A 24,762-nucleotide genomic window follows, 5' to 3' on the forward strand; every position below is an offset into this window, starting at 1 on the left:
CAGCAGTAGGAACAACTATTAGGAAATCCTCCGTATCTTAGAACATTTTCTCCACAGTTACTTCTTCTTTGGGTGACTCCAGTATATATATAAAATATAGTATATAATAGTATATAATATATACTATTTAGGATTTTATTTTCAGCCTTTCCAAATTCCTTTTATGGCATTACTGCTGCAGTGGAGCTCAATTCTGACTTCTTTCTCTGCCTCTCAGAGTCTGTCATTCATAAATTAAGGACATTAAATTTCACCACAATCATCCTAGCTTTCTGGTTTGCTTTAATATTCAACAAACAAATGGGATTAACAGAAAAGAGAATTGTCTATTTGTTTTTCCTTCCCATGGAACCAAATTCACCTCTGTGAGAGTTCAAAGAAGAAATCACAATGAACTGCAAAATTTGAACAACTTCTTATAAACTATTTTTACTCAGACTTTTGACAGGCACGTTTCAGCTTTCTCATATCAAACAAATGTGTATGTTCACTGCAGCTGTACTCGCAAAAAAAGCCCTATTCCAGAGAATTTAATTCTTCTTCCATCAGATTCATAGATAAGGCAAAAAACATTTTTAGGCAATATTTCAATAGAACAACGTATACGGTATAAATCCTGTACATTATACACCACAGGGAACACAAGAAATACCTGTTTCTTCATGAAGACCTACCTACCCTAAACCTGTTCCATGAACAAAAACATTTAATTTAAAAGACTGGAATGACTCCGTCTGCTCTTCTATCAAAAAAGATACACCACAAACATCCATTATCCAAACTGATCATTTTAGATAACAAATACAGTGAAACTGCATCTAGAGTGAAACACAGTAAGTTGAGCAAGAACATACAACTGTTAAAGGCAGGAAGTGAAAATTATTGAAGTTCCTTTAAATTGCAGGTGGGAATTTGACACCCAGAATGTAATGATTAGTGTTGAAGTTTAGTTGCAAATAAAATATAACATATAGCAAATCCACCACATCTTCCATGTATACCGACTAAGATTGTTTTTCTAGGCTACTTTTTACTCTCTGCACAACTTTTTCGTATCTTTTATCTTCTTATCTTACAGAATCAGTATATTCTCCACAAAGCATGTTCTCTTCCTGTCTTCTTATTGAGAAGTGAATAAAACGTGTATCATCTTCACAAAAAACGTGCCTGTAAAATAACCACCATGATTATGGTTGAGTATCAAATATCAGTAATATATAGTATATGGAACACTACTTGTTGTAGATCTGTAGATTAAATATTTTCGTATTTAATATTTGAATATCTATTTGTTGTGGCATCAAGGCTATAGAAATTATGCAATTAAATGTGAGCTCTGAAACTCTCATCAAAACATCAGTAACCAATATTGTCTTCCACATTACTGACATTTTAGAAGGTTGCTAGTACTTGGGATCGAATAGAAAGTACTAACGTGCAAGAAGTTCCTCTGCACATTCTGCAGTCACAGGAGTAAGAAAACTTTTCTGTACATCTACCCTCCAGACCACTTACAAGCTGAACGATAAAGAAAGAAAACCATAGCTGAAGAAGTTATTCATGCAAGTTTCTGCTGAAAACCGATGACCACCTGAATGTTGCCCACAGGCAGAATGACCTAGAAAGTTCTCAGATATGACTAAGATCATGAAATTACGTTTTTTTAAGCTTTTCAGCGTAGTGTCCTTGGTTTGGGGGAAAAAGGGCCACTCCCAGCTACCATTCTTTTGGTGCCTACCACCACTTTGTGGTTAACAGGGAGATGTGAACTCTTCCTGGGATGGCAAGTGCTTATGGCATTCGCAAGCGTCAAGGGAACGGTACTCCGAAAGAGGCTATTAGGTCTATTGAGCAAGAGAAATCACCTTCTCTTCAGAGGGCTCTGGGCCCATTTCTGCTCACTGCCCAAGCAGCTCCACTGGGAGTGAAATCAGCACGGAGGCACACAGATTTCACTGACAAAAGGATTCTGCCACAAGCGTGCATCTTTTTTTCTTCAAAATACAGTTAGGCAGCGTCGCTGCTCCTGCTAAGCTCATGTTCTCCACTCTAGCTGGCTTTGTCTTAATACCACTTTTTTCTAATGCTTTCCTTCACCTCCCCCATAAGTCTGTGCTTAAGTTTTACTGCTTTTGAAGGGCTTTCTTATATTTAGCCATCAAAGTCGCATTGATGTGGTCGTTGCAACCATGTGTGTCAAAGGTACCATCTTCTTTGGGTGAAAGACTGAATATAGGGCAAATTTCATTAGTTATTCCTTTACTTCTAATGTTGTACTTGCACACAGATAAAATACATAAAATACCATATATTAAAAATCTTCTGTTCGTTCATCCTTTTCAAAGCATGCAATATCATGCAGTTGACATTAACCAGCTGAGTAATACACTGACACTGCTGAAGCTTATGACCTAAATTTAAAAAAAAATCAGATGAGTCTATAGACTTTGCAATGCAATATTGCTAATTTATTTTGACAAATACCTGCAGCAGTCACTTGGAGAAAAGGCTAGGGAGTTAGTATAACAGTACGGAAATGAGGTTTTATTCTTTCAAATTGCATAAAACAATAGACATAAAAATGAAGATATTATTTAAATAATTACCTGTGTTTCACCCAGACTCAGAAATAAAAAACACTTGCTCTTGATTTTATTAGTGACTTTTATCAGTGGCTAGAGACTGCAGTATCAAGGTTGCAAATACTCAAGAGACTTTATTTTGAACACAAAGCTTTATAATTAATTGATTAATGGATTAATTAAAGCCTGGAATTATCACTGTTATGAAAAGCTATGAAAATTACAAAAACCTCTATGTACAGCCCAAACTTGTTTTCATTTTTGTGTGAAGTATGTAAGAGCATTCTCCACCACAAAAAACATAATTAACCTCAGTCCTGAGATAGACTCTTTATAAATACTGGTATACACAGATATTGTCCTCCCTGCAGGGGTGGAGTCTCAACTGTTGTGATGCAATACAAATTCTTGAAATAGATTTTTATTTCATACTGCAATTTTATTTCTGAGGAGATACAACAATTGAATACAAGAAAAATATGTCAGGACATGAAACAGCTAAGCAAAAAGAACTTAATTTAGTGAACAGAGAAAATGAGACAGAAGGAAAACCTGGTTTGGGTCTTCTTTTATTTTACCTGAAACTGCCATAATGTCTATTTTGACAACTACCTTCTTTGGAATTCAGTGAGAGCTTCTATTGCCTTGACAGTCTGTACTCATAAAAATCTTCCACCCGAACACTGATGTTAGGTGAAGGATTTACAGTATTTTGAAATTATTTGAGGACTGCTTTAGAATTAATGTTTAATAATTTAATTTAAAACACAATTTTTAATAACTTTCAAGCTCTTATTGAGTTAAACTTTGACAAATGCTCTAAAATGCTGACTGCTAATAATCCATAACAGCCTAAAATTTGGGACTAAATAGAAAATAGCATTTTTAAGCTAGAATAGAAATATACCATCCAATAGAAAAAGCATTTTATAAATAGAAATAGAAGTGCACTTTATAAATACTAGTTAACCCTAGCATAAGAATCTTCCCCTCAGACCAGATCTACCACATCTTTAGATAAAATGTTTTAGAAATCAAAGTAACAAAATGACTCAAAACAATTCTGAAGGACCCATGGAGTCAAACGAAGGTCAGCAAAAGCTGTAGAACAAGTTCTGGTGTGTTTGTATATGTCTATGGTACAGTTCAGTGTCAAAGACGATATTATCTTCATTCACCGCAACATTTCAATTTTTTTTAAGGGTTAGCAGAGCAATGCCCTATTTTGTTTTATTGTGTTAGAAGAAAACAGATCCTCTCAGGAATAATTTCTTCCGTCACTTTACCTGCTTAAAAACAGTACTTTTGACCTGCAGGCCACCAAGTATGCACAAATCCCACTGAAGTCAGTGGAAACAGCAGATAGAAAGAAAACCAGGCCACTCAGTTCCTCGAGGTTGTAATTCTGTAACCTAGAAATATGTTTTGCTGTGGGAGTGATACCACAAGAGGTTCTTCAAGTATGAGTAAAGAACAGGAAAACACTTCATAGTGACACTGGATGTGTGATGGTGTGTTGCTGACTCTGAGAAGTGTTACTGATTTCATAGAAATAATTGAATGCTCACTAGTAAACAAATCACAGTGCCACATGTTACCAGGTAATAATTTTCTCTTTTCTGAGTCTTAAATAGGAATACATATGCACTGAACTTAATTTGTAAGGTCTGATGGATGATAAAGGATGGATGGTTTGCTAACTATAATTTACATCCTCAGAATTTCTTTGGTAATGCCCGGCTCACCAAACAAAAAAGTTGACAAGATATATAATCACTCAAGGAAAATTTCTACATTCCTCACTCCCTTATTAGCTTAACATATATCAGGCTGTACATTTGCGTTTTACTAGAAAAACTATTAAAAAACAACTTCAGCATTAACAGCACCAGATACTTTCCTCCCAATAACAAAAGGCCTATACCATGATTTATGCTACTGGAGCCACAGTTGGTAAACCAATAAGGACGCAAAGCAAAATATTTTTAAACATTAGTGCACACTGCAAGCAATTGGCATATTCATCACAGATAGCGTATGATTCATTACCCTGGTTTTGACAGCTATTCTCTAATTACATCACCAGGCTAGAGGCTAAAACTCACTATGCATAATAAAACCATGCCGTGAAGAAACTCTTTGTAAAATTCAGTAAACTATTGGACGGAGTTTTTCAGTATAACTAATAATGAAGTCAATATATGAAAGAGAGCTGACAAAAAATAAATTACATCTTCTTTAGAAAGAGAAATAAAATCTACAGATCTTTTCATCTTAAACTGAATTCCAACGTCTTTGTTAGCTATAACCCAGTTCCAGTGACTTTTCATTCATATGCCCATTCATACTACAATAGGAAAACCTGAAAACTACAGGAGGTCCACTCCAACTGTCCTCTGACTTGACTGAACTTTGAGTGGTGCTCAACACCATAAACTCCCAGCTAAGTTTTCAGACTTGGGTCTCTCTGTAAAACCAAAACTTATTACAATATTCACAAGAACACCAGCAACCAAAATGAGTAGAAGGCCAGAGTTATAAACACATGAATTTACACTCCAGGACAGAGCTGTCCATGATAATTTTAGGTGTGCAAGCCAAGTTTGCATTCCCCCCCCAAAAACCCAAAACCATAATATACTATTTTTTTGAGCAACCAAGGAGATCTGCAACTCAAATAAAACACGTTAATTAACATAGTGATTGAAGATGTCCTCTTTAAAACCTTCTGCTGTCTCACATAGGTTCTCATGCCTATCAGTTAACTGGCCAAACACCTCATGCTGAGATAAAGAACGCATTAGAAGAAAAGACATCTGGCTAAGGCTGTGGTTTTCCCATGTCAAGAACAGCCCGCATGTGCTGCCTGCACATACTGTGTAACAGAGCACTGAAACCAGTCCCGCAGGCTGCGGGAAGGAACAGACTGATGCTCTAAATGCCAGTTTAATCCCAGAGGTTGTTACTTTTGAGCTGCACTGACTCCACGTTAAAAGAGAAACAGGCACAGTTTGGAATGTCCGTGGCTCACAAACACAAGTTTTTTTTCAAACTACAGAGAGCTGTAAATCATTACTGTATAATATTTACGGTGACTGGTTATTTACTGACAGCTCCGTTGCATTTCTCACTGCTGTATTTGAGATGTCACCCTTTTATAGTGTGTTCCCATACATCACTAGGGCAATTCCAAGAGCTATACACTGTATCACCTAAATAGCAAGAGACAGCATTTCATCTTATAAAGAAAAAACAGGAAAGGAAGCCCTTGTATGAACATACAATATAAACTTTAGGAAAACAATATTAATGTGGGGATATAAAGTAACAAAGAGTATATTTATCAGACAAAGAAAATACAGAGCAGGAGATCACCACCAGTACTCTTAAAAGAAATCTATAGAAAACACAATCTGCAAAATCTTTAGGCAATCTCACATTTTTCACGTTACCTCAATACCAAGAATTGTATGCCAATCTTTTTCAAGGGAATTTATTACTCAAGTGACATTAATAGTTCTAAATAAGCCTTCCCAGTTAAATGGGTTAATCACAGCTGAGATGACTGGCACTAAGTTCACAGAAATCAAAACTAGTTCTGAAAAGGGACTGAAGTATGGAATAGATTTCAACTTGGAAGTCACGGTGAGGACTACAGCTGGCAGAGCAAAAAGACTAGGGTGAGAGCCAAGAAAAGAAACAGAGAAATGAAGAACCCGAGATCAGATACTGATCTGAGGTGAGATGGCAGGGCAGGGAGATGAAAAGGAGAGAGAAACCTAGAGAAAAATGGGACTGAATTCTACCAGGGCCTGAGTCTAGGTTTCTGTGGCTATGCAAGTGAAATTATACAGAATTTAGTAATAAACTGTTGATTTGAAAAGTATTTTTAGTATTTAAAAATACTTCCTAGTATTCTTATTGAGTATGATTTTTAAAACTTCATGAGTTGAAAATCAGTGTTTTCCTTGCAAAATCTGAACCCCAAACCTGTCAGGACCCTGAAGAGATCTCAGTCCAGCCTTACAGTCCAGACTAAGACAAAGACATTAGCACTCTACAATAAAGATTGTAAAGTAATTTTTGTTGACAGCCTGCACTTAATTTTTTCCCGTTTCCTAATGAAGTAACAACATTAGCTGTGTTACACAGCTTCACTACTAAATGTGTTTACTTTTAAAGAAGGGGAGTGGAGCTATTACCTCCCAGGCAAAAAACAAAGCCTTCATCTTTGCTTAACCTGAACTATAACCCCATATATTACACCAGCATTTTCAGGTAACAATGAACAATCCATCAAAGAACATAACCTAAAACTTTCCTCTGCTACACTTCAGTACAATGGAAACAGTAAATGCCAGCTGGCCTTTTCCTTGCCTCCTGGTCCTGAGAATTTACAAAGAGCAGCATCTTTCAGAATTGAATTTTTGAAGACTTAGTTTTCCATCTCAGTTCACACATAGTAGACAGCACCCATTTTAAAGTACACTGTTTAAAATTATTACCTCCATACCAATAATCTCCTCAGCATTCCATCCACTTTGCACCAGTTTCACTCTTCCCTGTACTTTTATTGCTCCATGCAATACCTTATAACCAACCTGGTGATTTCTTAAGAGGTTTTGTAGGGCAGTGACTTGTGCACTTTGCCTTTCACCTCTGAATTTAGAACTGTAGTCTTTTTTGGAAACCAAGCAAGCACATGTACATTTAGCGCATGTTGCTATCTTTGCTCTGGAAACAGAATGATCAAAACGCCGTAAGATGGTATACAGGGCATGTAGCTAATAATTTGTACTTGGATATCAACATCTATACAATGGGGTTTTTTTTCAGAGAGAAAACAAAGCCCCCCCACTTATGAGGTTACAAAGGGACAGCGCAAAGATCTTCTAGCACATCTCACTAGTTTCTCTATCCACCTACATAACTTCAGCTTCCAAAAGTTTCTTTGTCCTACTTTCATCAATTACTTTATGGGAAATTAACTGTCTTTTTATGTTTCAAGGATTATTATATATGCTACATGTTCAGGTACGGTGTTACGTGCAACAACGTACGGCACAGAAGCAGGTACACAGCTGTTGGGCTGGATCAGGCTGGTACACTGCAGCCCCTCACCCCTGCGCATACAGACGGGCACACGGCACTAACGACAGTAAAACGGACAGCGTGCTGGCTTCGCAAACACCGCTGATGCGGCGGGCTGCCGGCACCCACGGCAAACTTTCGGCAAAGCCCCGGCAGGAGCCCACCGGGGCGTTCGTGCGTCCGTACGCCCCCCCGGCTCCCCTCTCTGCGGGCGGGGGGGCCGGCCTGCACGGGGCGAGGCCTCCCCTGGCCCTCACCGGCTCGGGCGCCCCCGCACCCCGGCGAGCCATGCCCACCCTCCCCCGCCGCGGCCGGGCCGGGGGCACCGCCGCTGTCCCTGCCCTCCCCGCCGGCCCACCGCGCCGCGCGGGGCGGCGGCCGCCCCCCCCCCCCCCCCCCCCGGGCCCAGCGGGCAGGCTCAGCCCGGGCCGCGCCTCGCTTACCCCGGGCCTCGGCGAGAGCAGCACCAGCAGCGCGCCCAGGCCGAGGAGGAGGAGGCGGCGGCGGCGGAGCGGCTGCTCCATGGCTGCCACCCGCGGGGGCTCCGCGGGCCCCCGGCCGGCTCCCCCCCGCGCGGCGCTGGCTGCCGGGCGCAGCGTGTCCGGCGCTCCCCGCGCGGCGGGGCGGGGCGGGGCCGCCCGGCCCGGGCCACCGACGTCAGCCGCGGGCGGCCCCGGCCGCGCACAGGTACTGCCTGGGCCGCCGCCGCCGCCCCCGCGGGCGGGAAGCGCCGCCTGGACGGCCTGCAGCGGCCGGCTCGCCGCGGCACAGCGGGGCCGCCCGGGACACTTCCCTCCGGGGGGGCTCCTTCGGGCTGCCCCGCGGCGCGAGGAGGGCCGGGGGCTGCGGGGGTCGTGCGGGGCCGCGGCCCGGGAGCACGGACGCGGCCCGCGACGCCCCGTGGCTTCGTTCTGCTGCCGGAGCCGACCCGTTTGTGCTAAGCCCCGACGAAACGGTAGCCGGCCCGGGGGGGCTCGGCCAAGAGCCCCAGACATTCTAAACCGCGGGGTGCAGTGACAGCTAGCTGGCTGCCGCTGTTTGTTTGTTTTTTTTTTTAAATACCTTGTGGGTAAATTCAGGCTTAACGAATAGCCTCCCTCCTCCAGCACCGCCCTGCCCGGTATAATTTCCCTATTGATTTTTTGCTTTCAAAGCAGATCAGGCCAAATTTATTTGGCATCGCTCCTGTTTTGGCAAAGTCATTGTTGACCCTGCTGTGCCTTGCCATGCCTTAAACAAACGCAAAACCAAAGAACATCCCTCTTTGAACCAAAAACCGGGTCCAAACTCCTCTGAACAGATAAAAATAAACACAAAAAATACTGACTCAAATGGAAGAAGCTTTAAAAAGAAGAGAGTAAATTTACACTGCTTGGCAAAGGCCTAGCTTTCAGACACCTATTTATATAACAAAGCCACTTTGTCCTTGCTACATATTGTTTGCTTTTTAATACTGACATCATTAATGGAGCTGCAGAGCACACTGAGTACTAAGTATGCAATATGCACATAACAGATCAGCTCTGGCAGCTCCCTCTTTTAATAAGCGTGCCTTTGATTATATGGGCAAGGAGACATAATTATGGTCTAACCTGCAAGTTTGAATACATAAAAACATCCTGGAGCTACAAACCAGACTGAGATTTCCATTCTCTGGTACCAACAGATGGGTTTCTTTACGGCGGTCTTGGATTTTAAGCATTCACACCATTTGAGAAGAAGCAGGCCACCTACCACGCTGCCCTGCGCGTGCCATGGCAACAGCACCCACGAGGAACACATCTAAACCTCTACCACACCTACAGAAAGTCCTCGTAACCGCACACGACGACAGTTAATGCGGGCAGTTGTGCCTGCGTAAAAACCACACGCGATGCTGTGTAAGAACCAGGGCCTCCCCTGAGAACACAGCAGGGTATTGCTTTTGCCCTGCTGCCTCCGGTCAGCTGCCGGCTTCGGGCGCTGCGGGTACCACAGGATGGCGGCATTTCCCTGCCCACCGGCCTCCACCTTCCCCGGGAAAGAAGCGCTCGGGCTGAGCACGTAGCTGCCCTCCCGTCCTCGAGTCTGAAAATCGGCGGGCAGGCGTTTAGCTGCGGTTACCTCTTTACGTACGATTTTATTAGCTTTAAGCTGAATTTCATGCCACGCTACGTTAAGGGAGGAGTTTTTCAGATGCACAAACGGTGCCTGTGCCAGTACCAAATTGTGGTTATTTGACACAAGTGCCTCCCAACGGCCTCACAGGAGGTAGGAAAAACGTCAAAAACAGGGGCTGAGGCGGCAGGAGGCCACCCGGGGCGGGAAGACGCGCGTTACCGTGCGCCCTCCCGCTCCCCTGGCACCTCTCCTCAGAAACCGAGGAAACACCGCTGAGGTGGGCAGCTCTGAAGTCCGAGCGGAGCCCGAGCTTTTACAGTTTTAATATTAAGCCCTATTTCTTAACAGCAACAAAGCGCTGGAGCAAACTACTACAGAAAAGAGTACTATCGTTTCATGAAAAGGCGGATAAAGCTACCCAACACGCCGGGGGAGCGCGGGCTAACCAGGCTCTCTCAGAGCCTTACCTCCTCCGGCCCGGCGCCATCTCGGCGCTTCCATCCTCAGCCGCTGCGGGTGGTAGCCCCGTCCGCGCGCGCCCCCCACAGCCCCGCCCACCCTCGCGCGCAACCGCACCCAGATCGGCACGTGCCCCCGGCTTTGAATCCTAATTGGGCGAGACAAGGAGGGGCGGGGTGCCGGCCGGCGGTCGCTCTATAAAGAGGAGCGAGGCGGTAGTTCGGCCTTTTTGTCAGCGCGGCGGGCGGAGGTGAGCGCCGGTGGCGGGAGGGGTGGGCGAGCGGGCAGGCCGGGCCGCGGTGATGTCTCTTGACACGTGTTAGACTGCTGACATGCATGAAGCAAACCGACTACTGAGCGCCCAGGCTGCCGCCCACGCCGCGGGGCGGCTGCGGTGCACCGCGTCTGTAACCTCCCCTTTTCCCTCCGTGTCTTGCAGGGCCTGCGCGGCGACCGGCGGCGGCGGGGAGCGGCCTGGCAAATAAAGCTGTGCACCCCGTGAACGCGTCCGGCTGGTTCTTGCGCGCGTGTCCGCCCGTTCCCCGCACTGCCTTTGACCCGGCGGGGTGCCCTGCCCGCGGCGCCGCCGGCCAAGCTGTAGTGCTAGAACGAAGCGCTTGTTCATAACTGGGGCTGCTCGGCCCGACCCGGGTGGCGCTTTTAAAAGCAAGTTACAGCTCGTCTCGGCGAGCCCTCCCCAGCGCGGGGCAGCGGGCGGCTGCCGCCACCGCACAAAATGGCGCCGCAGCCGGACGGGGAGGCGGCGGCTGGTGCAGAGGCGGTGCCCCGCTCGGGAAGGGGGCCAGGGTGTGCTCTGGTACGCTGCGGGCCTTACCGGACTGGGAGCCCACGGATCCGGTACTTGGCGTGTTACGATGGGAGAGGGTAGTAACAGGGTGAAAGGGGACCCAGGTTGCGCTATCAGTTGATTCAGCATGACCTTAACCAAGCCTAGACCATTGCACTAGTTTTTTCCTGAAGTCGTTCAGGGTTCAGTTTGTAAAGGGGACTTGAAACAAGTAGCAAAAGTCCCGGGATTCCTGCCTAGCCGTTGCAGGAAGGGTGAAGGTGAGCTAGCTATTGAGTCGGAGAAAAGCATCCCGTGTTGGGGGTGCTTTATGCACACAGCAAAAGAGAACTTGAAACAAAATGGGAATTTGACTCAAGTGATCTACGCTGCAGCTATTTAAAGCACCTCTGTCTCTTCCATCTGTTAATAGCTGTGCTTGTGCTGTCCTGCAGGCAGAGAGGCTAGAGGTATGCAAAGTTGCATCTATACCCACGCTGGTGACAACATGGGACATACAAGAATAGTAGCTGAGTCTAGGAAGACTGTGTAAAAATGCTTAAGCTCAGAGGGGCCTTCACCACCAAACCTGCTACAGAGGGTACTGCATGCCACCTCTGTTCTGTAATTCCTGGTAATAATTGCAAGGTTTTCACAGGTACAAAATGAAAAAAATGGTTTTAAAGCATGTTCCTCATCTGAATACTAACTGCTGCAGTGAAATTCAGTTTCTCTTCAGTAAACTTAACTTTTCCTTTTAGAGCTAGAACAGTCTCAGCATTGGTTAACACTAAAATAATCATCTGCTATAACCACCAAGTACAACTCATTAAAAATAATCTGAAAAGCACATAGCATACCATGTCATCTTGGCAAGTTGCCTTTCTAATGAAGTTTTTGAAACAACTTGCAGAAGATAGTGGGTAAGCACTATGTACAAATAAATTTTAACTGAACAGTTGTTTGACATGGGATAAATTTATTTAATAAAACAAAGCAAGCAGATTGTAGTTACCCACAGTTTATGAAGTGCAATGTGACAATCTTGTGTAATAACTCTAAATCTGTTTACACATTAGTGCATCTAGTCCTTTGACTTTAGTTATTGCACATAGAAATTAAATTATATAAAAGACCTGCGTACAAGACATGCAGACTTCATGAAAGGCAAATAATGCCTACATAATCAGAGCAAACCCCAGAATATACACAGCCTGGAATGGTCAAGGAGGAGTTCAGGTAACAAATATAACCTACTAATATTTCAATTAAAGGTAACCAAAATAGGTGTTCAAATATAGAATTAATTTTAAATATATTAAATGCTAGTTTTCTTTTATGTTTCAGGCAAGGTGCTGTTTAAAAAACCTTCAATATAATAGCTTCATTTAGAGATGGTAAATCATCAAGTTACACATGGAAATTTTGATTTACATCAAATGTGACAACACAACATACAAAAAAGTTCTTAAAAAATTACTTCTAAAAAAAAGCAAATCATGTTATAAAAGGAGAGCCAAAACTCACCTTTCTTTGTAAACTAAAACATTTTCTGACATCCATGAACAGTTGGCAACACTGAGTATCAGAAAAATATTACATGTGTTAAATAGCAGATATGTAGTGTTCAAATATTGAATTTACTGCATACATTTAGTCTTGAATCATTATACCAGATAGAAATAAAAGGCAATTCCCCCTCCCCCCTTCATTTTGGCCATTAATTAGCAGAAACAGTCTTTAATTACATCGCGATCAGCTTGAGTAACTGCAATGCTTGAATTCCTATTCCACAAAGTCCAAAAAACCAATGCATGGGGGTCAAAATCTTTCAGTCACAGCTGTTTTCACAAGCATCAAGCGATTTGATGCCTGGAGTTGCACAGCTGTAAGGTGAGAATTTGGTCCCATGCTTTGCATGTAAACACAGTGCAATGGAAAAGACAGCAACAAACTCTCCTATAAGAAAAAACTTGGTGTGTTTCATTGTAGCAAGAGGCTCTATGCACGGTAGGGTAACTAAGTACTTCTGGTAGTGTGCAGTATTAGACATTTTATGTGTGTGCTCATGTCTTTATAAACATTCAGAATTAATCATGAACCAAGGTGATTGTACCTCACTATAAGGCGGCTTGCTATGGTTTGGTCTCATGGCTTTACCAACTTTTTTCTCATTTACAAAAATCTGACAGTCCCACCTTCACTGATAGTTGTGTGTGTTTTATGGCTACTTGCTTCCCAAAAAAAGCACAAGTTCTGTATGAAAAAAGTAATATGTATATACGACATTGAATCACAATATTACCTATACATCCAATTTACATTCTTTTATCCTGAAAGCATTTCATATTTCGATTGCTTGACACAAGCTATTGACTGCAGAAGTGAAAGAACATAAAACAGTTCATTCTACACCTCCAACTGCCTGAGAAAGAAAAATATTCTTCCAGTTTTATAAATTCATTCCTTATTTAGGATTTTTTCCATTTGGCACGCAGTTCCTTTGCTGCCAAACAACCTTTCAATGCTTTAATGCACATTAACATAGCATGAAAACATAAGCTGAACAAAAGGTGTGTCATCAAGCTCCTTATCTATTAGTTAGGTTCTTCCTCCCTCCCCCAAAGAACAGGTCATCTTAGCCTCCGAGTTAAAATCCTGATGGCAGCCAGTACAGAAATAAATCAACTGCTTAATGGAATGAAACTTCATGTAGCTGAAGTACACAGGAACAATAACAAGGCAAGTGAGCACAGGTATGGTTATAGGCAGTCCTTGGGGTGGGGGGGAAGTGGCACAAGTTAAGGATGAGAACTACAGCACAGTTTATAAAACCATGAGAATAACTTATAATACTGTAAACTGCAAGAGTCTTCACATGTCATGGTTGATCAGGGGCCTCCGTGATCAGATCTTTAGGAGGACACGTAGAGGAGCGGGGATCCATGGCTGAGTGCATTAAAGGAATATAAACATCATCCATGTTTGGCATGACAAAGATTTTCTGTGAAAAAGATGCAATTAAACCAAGTTACATTTCATATGCCACTTGAAACCTTAGTTTTCTGATTTGTTTGGTTAAAAAATGCAACAAATTTCCAGATAGAAGGTTCTTGGGTTCAGCATTGCTTGAGTCAATGCCCCTACTGAAGCCATACAGTGTCCATTAACTCAAGCCATTTAGTTGTGTTACAGTTGTAGATGAAGCTCAGGAATATGAAGATCTCTGCACTTTCCATTAAATTGAAATGGTGTTACAGGAAACATACCAACTTTTCTTAACTCTGATGCTTTCTCAGCTCTTGCCCATATACTTTCAAACTGTACTTTTAATGAAATAAGCGGGTTTGATTTCTGGTTGATTGTACAGGTTGGGGTCTGGAGTGAATCTGGTCAGTAAACTGTTTTCCTATCCTGCAAGTATTTGTAAATTTGGAGGTTTTTTCCTATTTTGCACTACAGTCAATGTGATTTTTAAAAATTATTTTATTTTAAAGAAAGTAGTAACAGGACACCTTACTGCCTCATCTGTTCTTAATATTAGACAACAGTTTGGCTCTCTATCATCTAAGAACACCTAGGATCATGTTTTTATTTAAGTACTACAAATTCTGACATAGTACCTATTTCAAAGAAATGGCATTTTCGTCTCTAAAATCATTCTGACAAGAGTTAAAAAGAGATTTCCATCCAGGTCTACACATGGTCTTGAGACCCTCCCAGAAGTCAGTTTCAGCTGAGTTCTTAACATCCTTTCCACTGAACAGGAGCAGTGGAGGATACTGACTAGTCTTGAATAAAATAGGGGACATGCAAAAATTAAAAACCCCCACCCCTCTAACAGACCAAAACTATCATTAATGAAATGAAAATGTAAAGGAAACACACCTGAAACTCTTGTTCTAGTTTCCGCTCTATCCAGTCAGTTACATGAACCAGAGTCACTTCTCTCTCACCAAGTTTTGGACGAGCTTTTAACTCCAGGTAGGGAGGTCTTCGAAAGCCATACCTTAGGAGAGTACACAGAACAGGTTTTATTATAAACACTCCAACGAAGCATATATTTAAGTATGTTAACTGTCAATGTTCTCTTAATAGCAGTACCTCATTTACAACTAGTTTGTATTGCACCTCTTCCAAAACCCATTTCAGCTACACTTCACCTTTTTTCTTAGTTGCGATCCCTTAGGTAGCACACACCTGAAACATTGCCCAGTTCTGCAGTGAGTTCCTCTTACCATATTCTGTCAGTAGGTGGAGGTGGAATGTTAATTACTAGTGTTCCTCTGCACTCTTGTACTTCAACTGTTAGCAGCAATGGAGTATTGGAGACCTCTTCAATTTTCTTCTTAATAAACTCAGTCTCTGTTGCTTTCTGAAAGTATTTTGACTTAGTAATTTTATCCACAATTCTCATGATCTTACTTGTCCGATGTCCTCCAACATACCTTTAGATAGAGAACAGAAAAAGTACATCAAGGTAATTTTCTTAAACCTATTGTTTGCTAAGACACCCATGGATTTCCCATTAAATCATTAGAGTTTTTGATATAAAAATTCTAAACAAATACGTATTCACATGTCCAAGCAGTACTTACTAGAGCCTGCACACAACAGCTGTACTCTGTCAGCTACAAGTGTCTGGCAGAAATTCTGTCCAGTCCGAACACTCCTCCTTCCCAGATGGCATTGGAAATGCAACATTTTTTAAAATTGTAAATATACTTACATTATTTATGCCAGCAAGCTGGCATGGGAAGTGACAAGCTGTCTATTACCGTTCTAACAAAATTATCAAGACACAGATGCACCGAGACATATGCACATATCAGCATAGAAGGCCCAACCATCATGTCTAATTATTTAACAGTGTGTGTTGAACAAAAAGGTTTTAAGGTATTGTAGCATTTACAATGAGTATAAAGGTGGTGAAAAAGAGGAAGGTGATTTTGGCAGGGGGTGGAATGATATTCCAAAAATGGCTAACTATGCCTGCAAAAAGAGGCTACTTTTCCTGGCGGTAGTGTCAGATGGCATCCTAGCTTTTAGAACAGATACTTTAAAGACTGAATGTGTCTTTTCTCACACCTATCCCATTTCAGAAATACACACTCTAGGAATAGCATGTCTGATATTTTCACACACTATATTATACCTAATTGTGGCTCTTGATGTATGGCTCTGCTCTTATGTAGCAGAGATAGCCTTGCTAAGGAAATAATATTTTCCTATCCTGCAAAAAAATTCATGTTTATCCAGCCTTTTACAGAACTTTTTCCTTAGCATGAGATAAGACAAGAAACTCCTCAGCTGATATAAAAAGGGTGAATTAATTTCAACTTTTGGATTTTACACTAGCTGTAACTTTATCCAGATAAAGTAGTTACTCTCTCATCAGATTCTATAGTGATAGCAATGCAGCTTTTTGAAAGGTGTACGGAAATTCTTTCAGTATTTTACTTAAAAATTCTTTTTCTCCCTCTTTGTCCTTAAGAGTTCTTTATATGATCTATATATTTTTTAAAGATATGAAATACATCTATTGAAATAATTCCAACAATTCATCACATAGTTTTCAAAAGGTTTTAGGAGTAAAACTCCAAGGAAACTCCCTTGAACATTTTGAATATGTCATGGAGCCTTTTGGTATATTCACTGTGAAATCACTGAGTTGTGTTCAGACATAAGAAATGTGATTGTTTGAGACATTTCAGTGTTACTGCAGATTTCTCATCGCATGGCCTAATTTCAATCAGACGTAAAAAGAAAAAAAAAAATCAGAACAGCAGCCAAAACAAGGAATGATGTGGCAAAACTGACGTTAGGAAATTTTCTTTAAAATTGTTGCACAACATCAGAGGGCAGTATTGCATAGCCAGACACTCAAAGCCCTTCGGGGGGGGACGACGACGATGACATGAACAAAACAAAAACAAAACACAAAATCCTGAGCAAAAAAGCTAGGCTTGAATAACAGTGGGTTTTTTTCAAGAAAAGAACACACTAGAAATAGGGATCAGCAGGATCAGTATGGGTATAATACTGTATACAAAGTATTTCAAATTCACACACAAAATCCTGTTCTTGGCTCTGCTACCAGGCAAAACACACTGGGGAAGGTCCCCATAGGTTCTCTGGCCCAAAGACTTGTGTCTCTCTGTAATCTAATAGTGAAGGAGTTAGGAGGCGTCAAATGGAGCACTGAACAGGTCACTCTGCGGAAGTGCTGTATGGTGAACAATGCTCCCAGCATGGTGAAACACTCAGCAGAGCAGCTTTCTTTCAATCTGTAATACATGGCTTGGTTGCTGCTCTTTGCTCTAGAAATGGGTGAGGTTGTGTTTGCTTAATTGCTTGAACATACTCACACCGACATCCTGTGTGACAAGGAGCATTATAGGACTGGACCAAGATACCACTTACACTAAGTCTGGAAATGTGGCAGGGAGGAAAGGATTAACAAACACTATGTAGACAGCTCACCCTTCTGCTCCTGGAGTCACCTGCTTCTCTCCTGCCAATTCAGGAGCATCATCCTCTTCTGAAGACCCAGCGCTGGAAGATTCCTCATCACTGTCTGCAAGACAATACGCCCTTGGCCTGAAACTGAAACAATGCAATTTCCAGGTCAAATGTAATATTCTTAAATAGCTATTAATCATGTACAGCTTTGGCTGACATTACATGTATTTCTATTGGAGACTCTGAAATGTCCCCTGCTCTTTTCTATAAACTCTATCTAAAAGAACAAAACCACTCTGAAGCCAGTCTGTCAGAACTAGCTTCAAAACAGAAAATTTGTTTTCTCCAGTGGAATGTAATCCTGCATAAAAGAGGATGTCAGGGGAATGGCTATTCTACATATTCAAATCAAATGTGGAGATTATTTTAAATACATGTTGCTGCTCATGGCTTTCCATGAAAGTTGAGCAGTATGTAGGCTGGACGGGGGGGGTTTTGTTTGTTTTTAGAACTCTGATAAAGGCATGCTTTGAAATTGAAAGGTGAGAACATGCGATTCTGTCTTGTACTAAAAGCAAACATAGGACTACAACTTAAAATGACATCGTCTACTAACTGAATCCCAGAATCCCTCAGAGATGTTAACTGAGGTGCTAACACACATACCTTATCTTCACAACGCCTATACCTTATCTTCACAACACTTTTAACCCAAGTCAATAAATTCCATTTTGTCTACTCACACACCCATGCAATTTTTGCAGCGTAGACATATCTCCAGCAATGGTAACACGTGCAAAGCACAAGAGAACCAGATCTTTGTCATCTGCCTCCAAAAGGAAATGCACAACACTTACACTGGCAGAGCAAAGTTGTCTCAAACTAGTGATTCACCTTACTGTAACTACAGTGTGTGTCATCACTTACCATTTTTGTGTAGAAAAAAGGCAATTGTATCAACAGAAGTCATCTAACATAACCCTGGGAAGTAGTAATTCTTAGATGTTTTGCAAAGATACTTTTGTTCCATACAAATTTAGGCTATAATCTCCCTTTAGTATCTTTGCTGGAAATATTCCTTTCCCTACTATATTTGTAGCAAAATTGTCCTTCAGGCTTGTGAATTTTTAAGCTCCTCTGACACAGTGAATGATGTTCACAGGATTTAGGGTTTTGTTTTGTTTTTTTCTGAAGAGAGTCCAAGATGGAATAAGGCAAGAATGTCATGGGGAGAAGAGGGGGGGAAAAAAGTAAAGCAATAAAAATCAAACAAGTGCTGCTTTTAGGGTACAAAATATCACACACTAGTAACTAATTCCTAGACTTCAACTATGGAAGAATTTATGTACACAATCACAGAAAAGATTTCAAATCTTTTAAACGGATTAAAATTAGGGAAGGATACAGTGAATACACTTCAGTATCAACAGATCTCTACCAAATGCAAGAGCTTGAAATAGTTACACAACACAAGCTTCAAAAGCACATGGGTTTAGCCCTAGGGACTATACCCAGGACGATAACAGTCTACAGCTTGTTCAGAATAAGTTTATAGTTGTGTTTTCTTTCTTTTTTGTGTGTGTATGTTCTTGGAAATTTATTTGAAGCATTTAATAACCTCACACAGGGCATGGACTGAAGCTACTGTCTGCTATTCTGTACATAGAGCAAACTGTTAGTTGCTGCATGAAGTCCTAACGTAAAAGGACACCTCAAGTACAGCTCACAGTGCAAAACACTCCTTCCTAACTGCCTATTTAAGAACTGGAGCAGTGATCCCATGACCTCTCTGCACAGAAGAATTTGCTACCCAGGCTACGGAATCAGAACCGTAAACCTCCTCTTCTTGCCCAGAGATGCATTTTGTATCTGCAGAAGAGTGAAACAGCACACCAAACTGAACCACCTCCCTGAGGACTTACAGGGTGGTGGATGGTTCATGCCACTGGCCCAAATAGCAACGCTGGAGCTGTTTCTCAGAAGTTCACGTTTTCAGGTCAAACTACACATTTTCTACCTGGGTGTGACCTCACTTCACTTTCCTATGCACGTCATACCACCCAGTTCAAAGCATGTCCAGTGCATTTTCAAGGCTCTCAAAGGTGTCACCTTCTTACAAGAAGGTGTTTTATTTGCCTGAAGAGCCTCCACAAGCATGCACCGACTGGCTAAGACCACAAGATTTCCTCGCATTAAACAAAGCAACAATAAATAAGCTTGAGTGAGATTTCAGGGGATCTCTGCATACAATGGACCATTTATACAACACAAACATTGGCAGAAAAACACTTTGGAGCTACAGTATTGTTCCTGAGCAGACTGCACAGTATTTTATGAATTGCCATTTGTCGGTTTGTTTTTACATGGTACAACATAGCAAAAAGGACTGATGGGGTAAGAAACTGCAGTAACTTTGGGTTAGCCTGCCTCCATTTGCCTCATCTCTGGTATGGTAGAACCTGCTACTGTTATAAAATTGGCAATTAAATAGTTTTCCACCCTTTCCGAGAGCTGCATTTTCCTGAGAGTGCATGCAAGACAGCATTATCAAACCATGTAACAGCACACTTCACTTCTATTTCAAACAGTAACGCAGCAGCAAAGATAGAATGGACTGCATCACTGAACCATCTGTCTCGCTTTACACTGACAAGATCGAAGGACAGTTAAACTCAGTGCTGTTTCCCCCACCCTCCTCCTTCTGGATGAGTAGATGCCTTTCTTACATGAGGTTGTGGTTCCTGTGTCTCAAGAGGCGGTTTGTTCTAGCCTCTTGAGGGACAGAAATGAGCGTAAGCAACCAACGTGCATCACTTACAGACAATACGTTGTGGATGCAAGCGCATACAGAATAGTTTGATTTCTCACAGCAATTGTCAACTGATAATTAAAAAAGCCAGTAAAATTAACTAACACAATGGAAAGCATAGATGAGAATCAAACTGTTCTGTACTTCTCAGAGTCTTTAATTTGTTTGTTTGTTTAGAATACCCATTGTATTTAAGGGAAAAAAAAAAAAACAACCAAGCAACAAAAAAATCTCATTCAAACTAGAATACATTACACTGCTCTTTATGTAAAGCTGGCAGGGTAACTGGCCCTGAGCGTTTGAAACATCACAGCCATGTGCAGGGAGCAATACAGCTAATGGTTATACCTTCAAGTAATTGGTTGCTTAGCTACAGACATTTACATTTGCGTTGCTGGGGGCCTATTGCTCAGCTAGAATCAAGCTGATTTTTAAGTATGAAATCAATGCGTTCACTAATTATTTCTGAGGCTGTTCTTGCACTGGACAGATATAAAAAAAAAATACACAAAGAAAATCCTGAAGGGATAGGGAAGAAAAGCAAGAATGTGATTTGTATAGACATTTCCCTCTCTATCTACCCATTGTTTTGGGTGGACAAGATTAAAGGGATTTTTCAAAAATCACACCTACCAATTATTCTGATATAAATTCAGACATATTTATTTCAAGCAGTGACAATGAGAATCCAGGTCAATTTTAAAATCCTCTGAATTTCTACCAGTGTATGAGATCATTCAGCCATTAGTTTTTTCACATTTATTTTCTGGTCATAACTGCACTGTAATATAGTGCTGCTATAAGTATTACTTCAAGATACCTCAGAATAAATGGTCAGAGCTACGACATGAGTATACAAAGCATCTAGTATCTTAATTCTGAAAGGCCACAACATTTTATTCATATCTAAACAAAAGGCCAGATTTAGAGAATATTTTCTTGATTTGTTGGCAGTGGTTGTACACTAAATCAGAGACCACCTACTGTTCAGGGACTGCGGATTTCTTAAGTACAAAGAGAATACAGCACAAAGAGAATCAACGCTCCACAGCTGACGGGATGGATATTTGACAGGTGTCACTCACCAGGTTAATACAAATGGACAGATTGGTGAAATTCAAAGAACATCATAAAAATAAGAGGGAAAGCACAAATAGAAGTTAGGTAAGTTACAGTATGTGTGTTTTCTAATTAGTTAATCTATAAGGCATTTCACTTAGACATAGCAGGTAAATAGAAGTGGGATATGAGGAAAACTGGAGACTAAAGTAGGGGTGTGACTATTCCCATGATGCAATAAAGCTACTGAAAAGGTCTTTACATAACAATTACAGCCTATTTACCTTCCAGAGTTGTTTACTATTACATGGTTTACAACTGTAGCTGTACCATGCTGTAGTAGCACGTTATACATGTCTATCTCCATATCTGCATGTGTATGTCCAATATTCAAGTCTTACTGGCTAAGATCCCAAATCAAGCATAAGACAAAACTAAATTTTAGTCACAGAACATTTTAAAATCCTACTAAAATAGCTATAAAGAAAAATTATTGTACTACAAAAGCCTTTTATTAAGATAATTTTAGCAATGGTGTAATTGAACACAAAAGTTGCACAGAAAGGCCAAGTTCTACACTCACATGTATGCAACCCCCCAGCTCCTTTCAATCTATTGCAGAGCCAGAGCTTCATATATGCAAGGAAAAATGTCACTTTTCCACTATGAAAGCTCTTGCTTGATTCTACCATTTTAATACCTTACCCTTCTTTGCCGATCTCGCCAACTTTAAGTGCTTCACCAAGCGGCTCTTTACCAAGTTTGGTCAAGTTCATCTTGGTCTCTAGGGTCATTAGAAAAGATCCATTGTAGGACATTTCCAAATCAATCCAAAGTCCTAAAATTAACAACAACAATAAAAACAAAAGAAAGATGTCACTTTAAGAACAGTCACAAACACTTTATTTTAATGTCAAGCCAAAACTCTTTTAAAAAAGTCTATACATCACACTTTTTCCAAAGAGAAAAACTACTTTTTCCATCAACCAAGTATGTCATTAATTCAGAAATAATTAAAAGCTTATCAAAGCAAGTTTTCTGTTCATATTGAGCTTATGGAACAAAGTTGAATGTTCAGATAGGAATCAAAGCCATGCTGAAAGACAGATCAGTGAGTACAGCTAACGATCTAAAAAAAGGAGTGTGATTTACGCACACCTAAACTGCATTAGAGATCTGAATCAAGATAAAGAAAATAGAATACAATCAGGGATTCACTTCAAAACTATTTACAGTACTGCTCCAAGCCAAACAGTAATGGGAACACTCCTCTATATTACTTACGCTGTCCAAATGAAGCAAAACTTGAAATCCCAGAGCAATATTGCTTGTCACACATCACAACCTGTAGTCTCTTTTGCTTTCGACAATGGTGTATCAAAGAACTATGAAAAGGTTTGCTCAGTAACTCAGCTATAGGCATCCTTCTTATGACTCACAGCAAACAAGGTCATCACTTAGAACAATTCTAGACATGTAATATTAAGTTAAATCCTATTGTCTGGGCAGACTATTCACTTATTGCAATCACCGAAAGAACTGTCTTGGGAATAAATTGCAAGATTAGGTCCTGCCTCTTAAGTGACACCCTGCAGTCCCACCAATTAAAAAAAGCTGTAGGGTATTTGTGATCCAGAGATTAGAAATCAGATGCCATTAAGCATAGATTGTGCATCTTCCTTTTCCAGACATTGCAGCTGCACACAATATGCCCTACCAGTATCTGGCACATCAACCACTAATGCATTCTACTTTTTTTTTTTTTACTTACTCGGAAGCAATTAATGGTAACTACTCTTTGGGTTTGATTGATCTAGAAAAGACATACTTTTTCAGTTAAAGAACAACTGTTTTCTTTTCTGCAAAAACATATCAGAAGAATGGCATTGTCACCAATCCCACCCATTTATATCAACAGAAATACACACAGCTCCCGAAGGCCAGGTCATTGACACGCTATGAGATTATATGTGGGAAGCAGTATTGAAGGCAAGCTGCTCCTTTACTAACCCAAATTATTCTTTTCCATCATACAGTTTTTCTAATGCTGTTCTAAAACAAAACACAAGAACTCAAACACAAGCTTATATAAATTTTTCCTCTTTACAGTAACAAAGTAGCAGTAAGATCATCAGAAATAAGAGAACAGCTAAACAGACCTTTTGGATAACCAATGAGTCAGCATGCTTCAAACGTCAATGTTGTTTGAAGATCAAATTAAGCAAAGGATGCCATTACTGAGAGGGAAAATTCCTTCTGGCCAGAAAACGTTCATACACATTTTCCGGAGGGAAAAACGGAGGTAGGGGAGGGAGAGGGTGTGAAAAATTGGGCAGATGGTACAATTTATTCAGAGTTATCTGGTTCTCTAGCCTTGACAGAAGTACAGTAAATACTACAGCATATGCTGTCACCCAAATAGAACTGTATTAACAGAAACAAGATTTTTTTTTCCTAACATTGTCTGTTAACAGATTTTACTTAGAGGAGCCATATAATTAAAAAAAAAAAATATTTCCTTGTAATCAAGCACTGGTAAAAAAGTATGGATGAAACAAAGCACATCACAATTAGTAACCACATTTTAAAGCCTATAAAAGGCTACCTCAAATGACTGATTATCTCAAACACTTAAAAAAAAATCTTAAGTGTTTGTTCTGGATATTGGCCTGAAGTTTTAGGATTTTTTTTTTTCCACGTGTGATTTATTCATAGGTCAACTTACTGACAAATACATTTATCCTTATGAAAACAAGCGTTTCCAATTATCACCCCCTTATTGATTTATGTCCTTTTAAGTACAATAGCAAAACAAGTTATTTCAGTAATTATTCACTGCAAGCTTGTAAAAACTCAGATACTAAGAGTTCACATGTCATTTGACAATATGAAAGAAGTTACAAGGATTACAAATTCTACCATAAATGTTTGCTTGTCACAGTTTAACTGAACAAGAAACTGAAGGAGTTAATTGTTCTCACTGCTGTTGTTGGGAATTAATTGAAGCCAAGTGTTCAGCAGTCTCCTAAATCCCATCTCATGACTTAGAACTACAGTCTTTGGTTACAACTAAAGTTATGAGAACAGAGAAAGCAATTCAAAAAACGTTTAAATCTAGGCAAAGGGAAACACCCTGACAAGAACCCCAAAGCGTAAGTTTATTTAAAAAGAAACCACAAAACCACTTGGCAAGCATCATACATGTAGCAATTTTAAAAAGAAGTTTTTGCTTTGTTTTCTGTAACTCGGAATAAAATTTCTACAAATGGTGAAGCCACTTTGCTACGGGGAACACCGGAGGATGTCATAAGTACTGTGGAGAACCCGCTGTCCCACGCAGGAAGCACACGACAAGAAGCAGCAACGTTTTAGTCCTGAATAGTGATTGGACATGAAGTTATTCCATCTATTCA

The 24,762-nt window shown here is 40.9% G+C and overlaps 2 protein-coding genes, 1 long non-coding RNA gene and 2 other non-coding genes across 12 annotated transcripts in view; 3 read left to right on the forward strand and 2 right to left on the reverse strand.

Moving 5' to 3' along the window:
• Nucleotides 1-10,273, reverse strand: part of ERN1 (endoplasmic reticulum to nucleus signaling 1) — a gene marked incomplete at its 5' end in the record, with an annotated part of 39,876 nt that extends 29,603 nt beyond the window's left edge. The window contains one exon of the mRNA XM_076354112.1: nt 10,241-10,273. Within this exon, the coding sequence (XP_076210227.1) occupies nt 10,241-10,273 (33 nt within the window). The remainder of the gene's footprint in view (nt 1-10,240) is intronic.
• A 159-nt stretch (nt 10,274-10,432) lies between these two features.
• LOC143167905 (uncharacterized) lies at nt 10,433-10,735 on the forward strand. The gene is made up of 2 exons (XR_012996626.1): nt 10,433-10,482; nt 10,672-10,735. It is a non-coding gene; the product is annotated as an uncharacterized LOC143167905 (long non-coding RNA).
• Nucleotides 10,529-10,591, forward strand: LOC143168094 (small nucleolar RNA SNORD104). The gene has a single exon (XR_012996656.1). It is a non-coding gene; the product is annotated as a small nucleolar RNA SNORD104 (small nucleolar RNA).
• Nucleotides 10,736-10,776: 41 nt separating the features above from the next.
• Nucleotides 10,777-10,911, forward strand: LOC143168096 (small nucleolar RNA SNORA76). Its single transcript, XR_012996658.1, has one exon. It is a non-coding gene; the product is annotated as a small nucleolar RNA SNORA76 (small nucleolar RNA).
• A 1,067-nt stretch (nt 10,912-11,978) lies between these two features.
• TEX2 (testis expressed 2) overlaps nt 11,979-24,762 on the reverse strand; it is a 58,566-nt gene continuing 45,782 nt past the window's right edge. For all 8 annotated transcript variants that reach the window (XM_076353843.1, XM_076353847.1, XM_076353842.1 and 5 more), the window contains 5 exons: nt 22,055-22,187; nt 17,503-17,625; nt 15,258-15,467; nt 14,908-15,028; nt 11,979-14,023 (listed from right to left, as the gene is read on the reverse strand). In XM_076353843.1, the coding sequence (XP_076209958.1) occupies nt 13,901-14,023; nt 14,908-15,028; nt 15,258-15,467; nt 17,503-17,625; nt 22,055-22,187 (710 nt within the window). In that variant the 3' untranslated portion in view covers nt 11,979-13,900. The remainder of the gene's footprint in view (nt 14,024-14,907; nt 15,029-15,257; nt 15,468-17,502; nt 17,626-22,054; nt 22,188-24,762) is intronic.

Source organism: Aptenodytes patagonicus, chromosome 16 (assembly GCF_965638725.1).
Source record: "Aptenodytes patagonicus chromosome 16, bAptPat1.pri.cur, whole genome shotgun sequence".
NCBI lineage: Eukaryota > Metazoa > Chordata > Aves > Sphenisciformes > Spheniscidae > Aptenodytes > Aptenodytes patagonicus.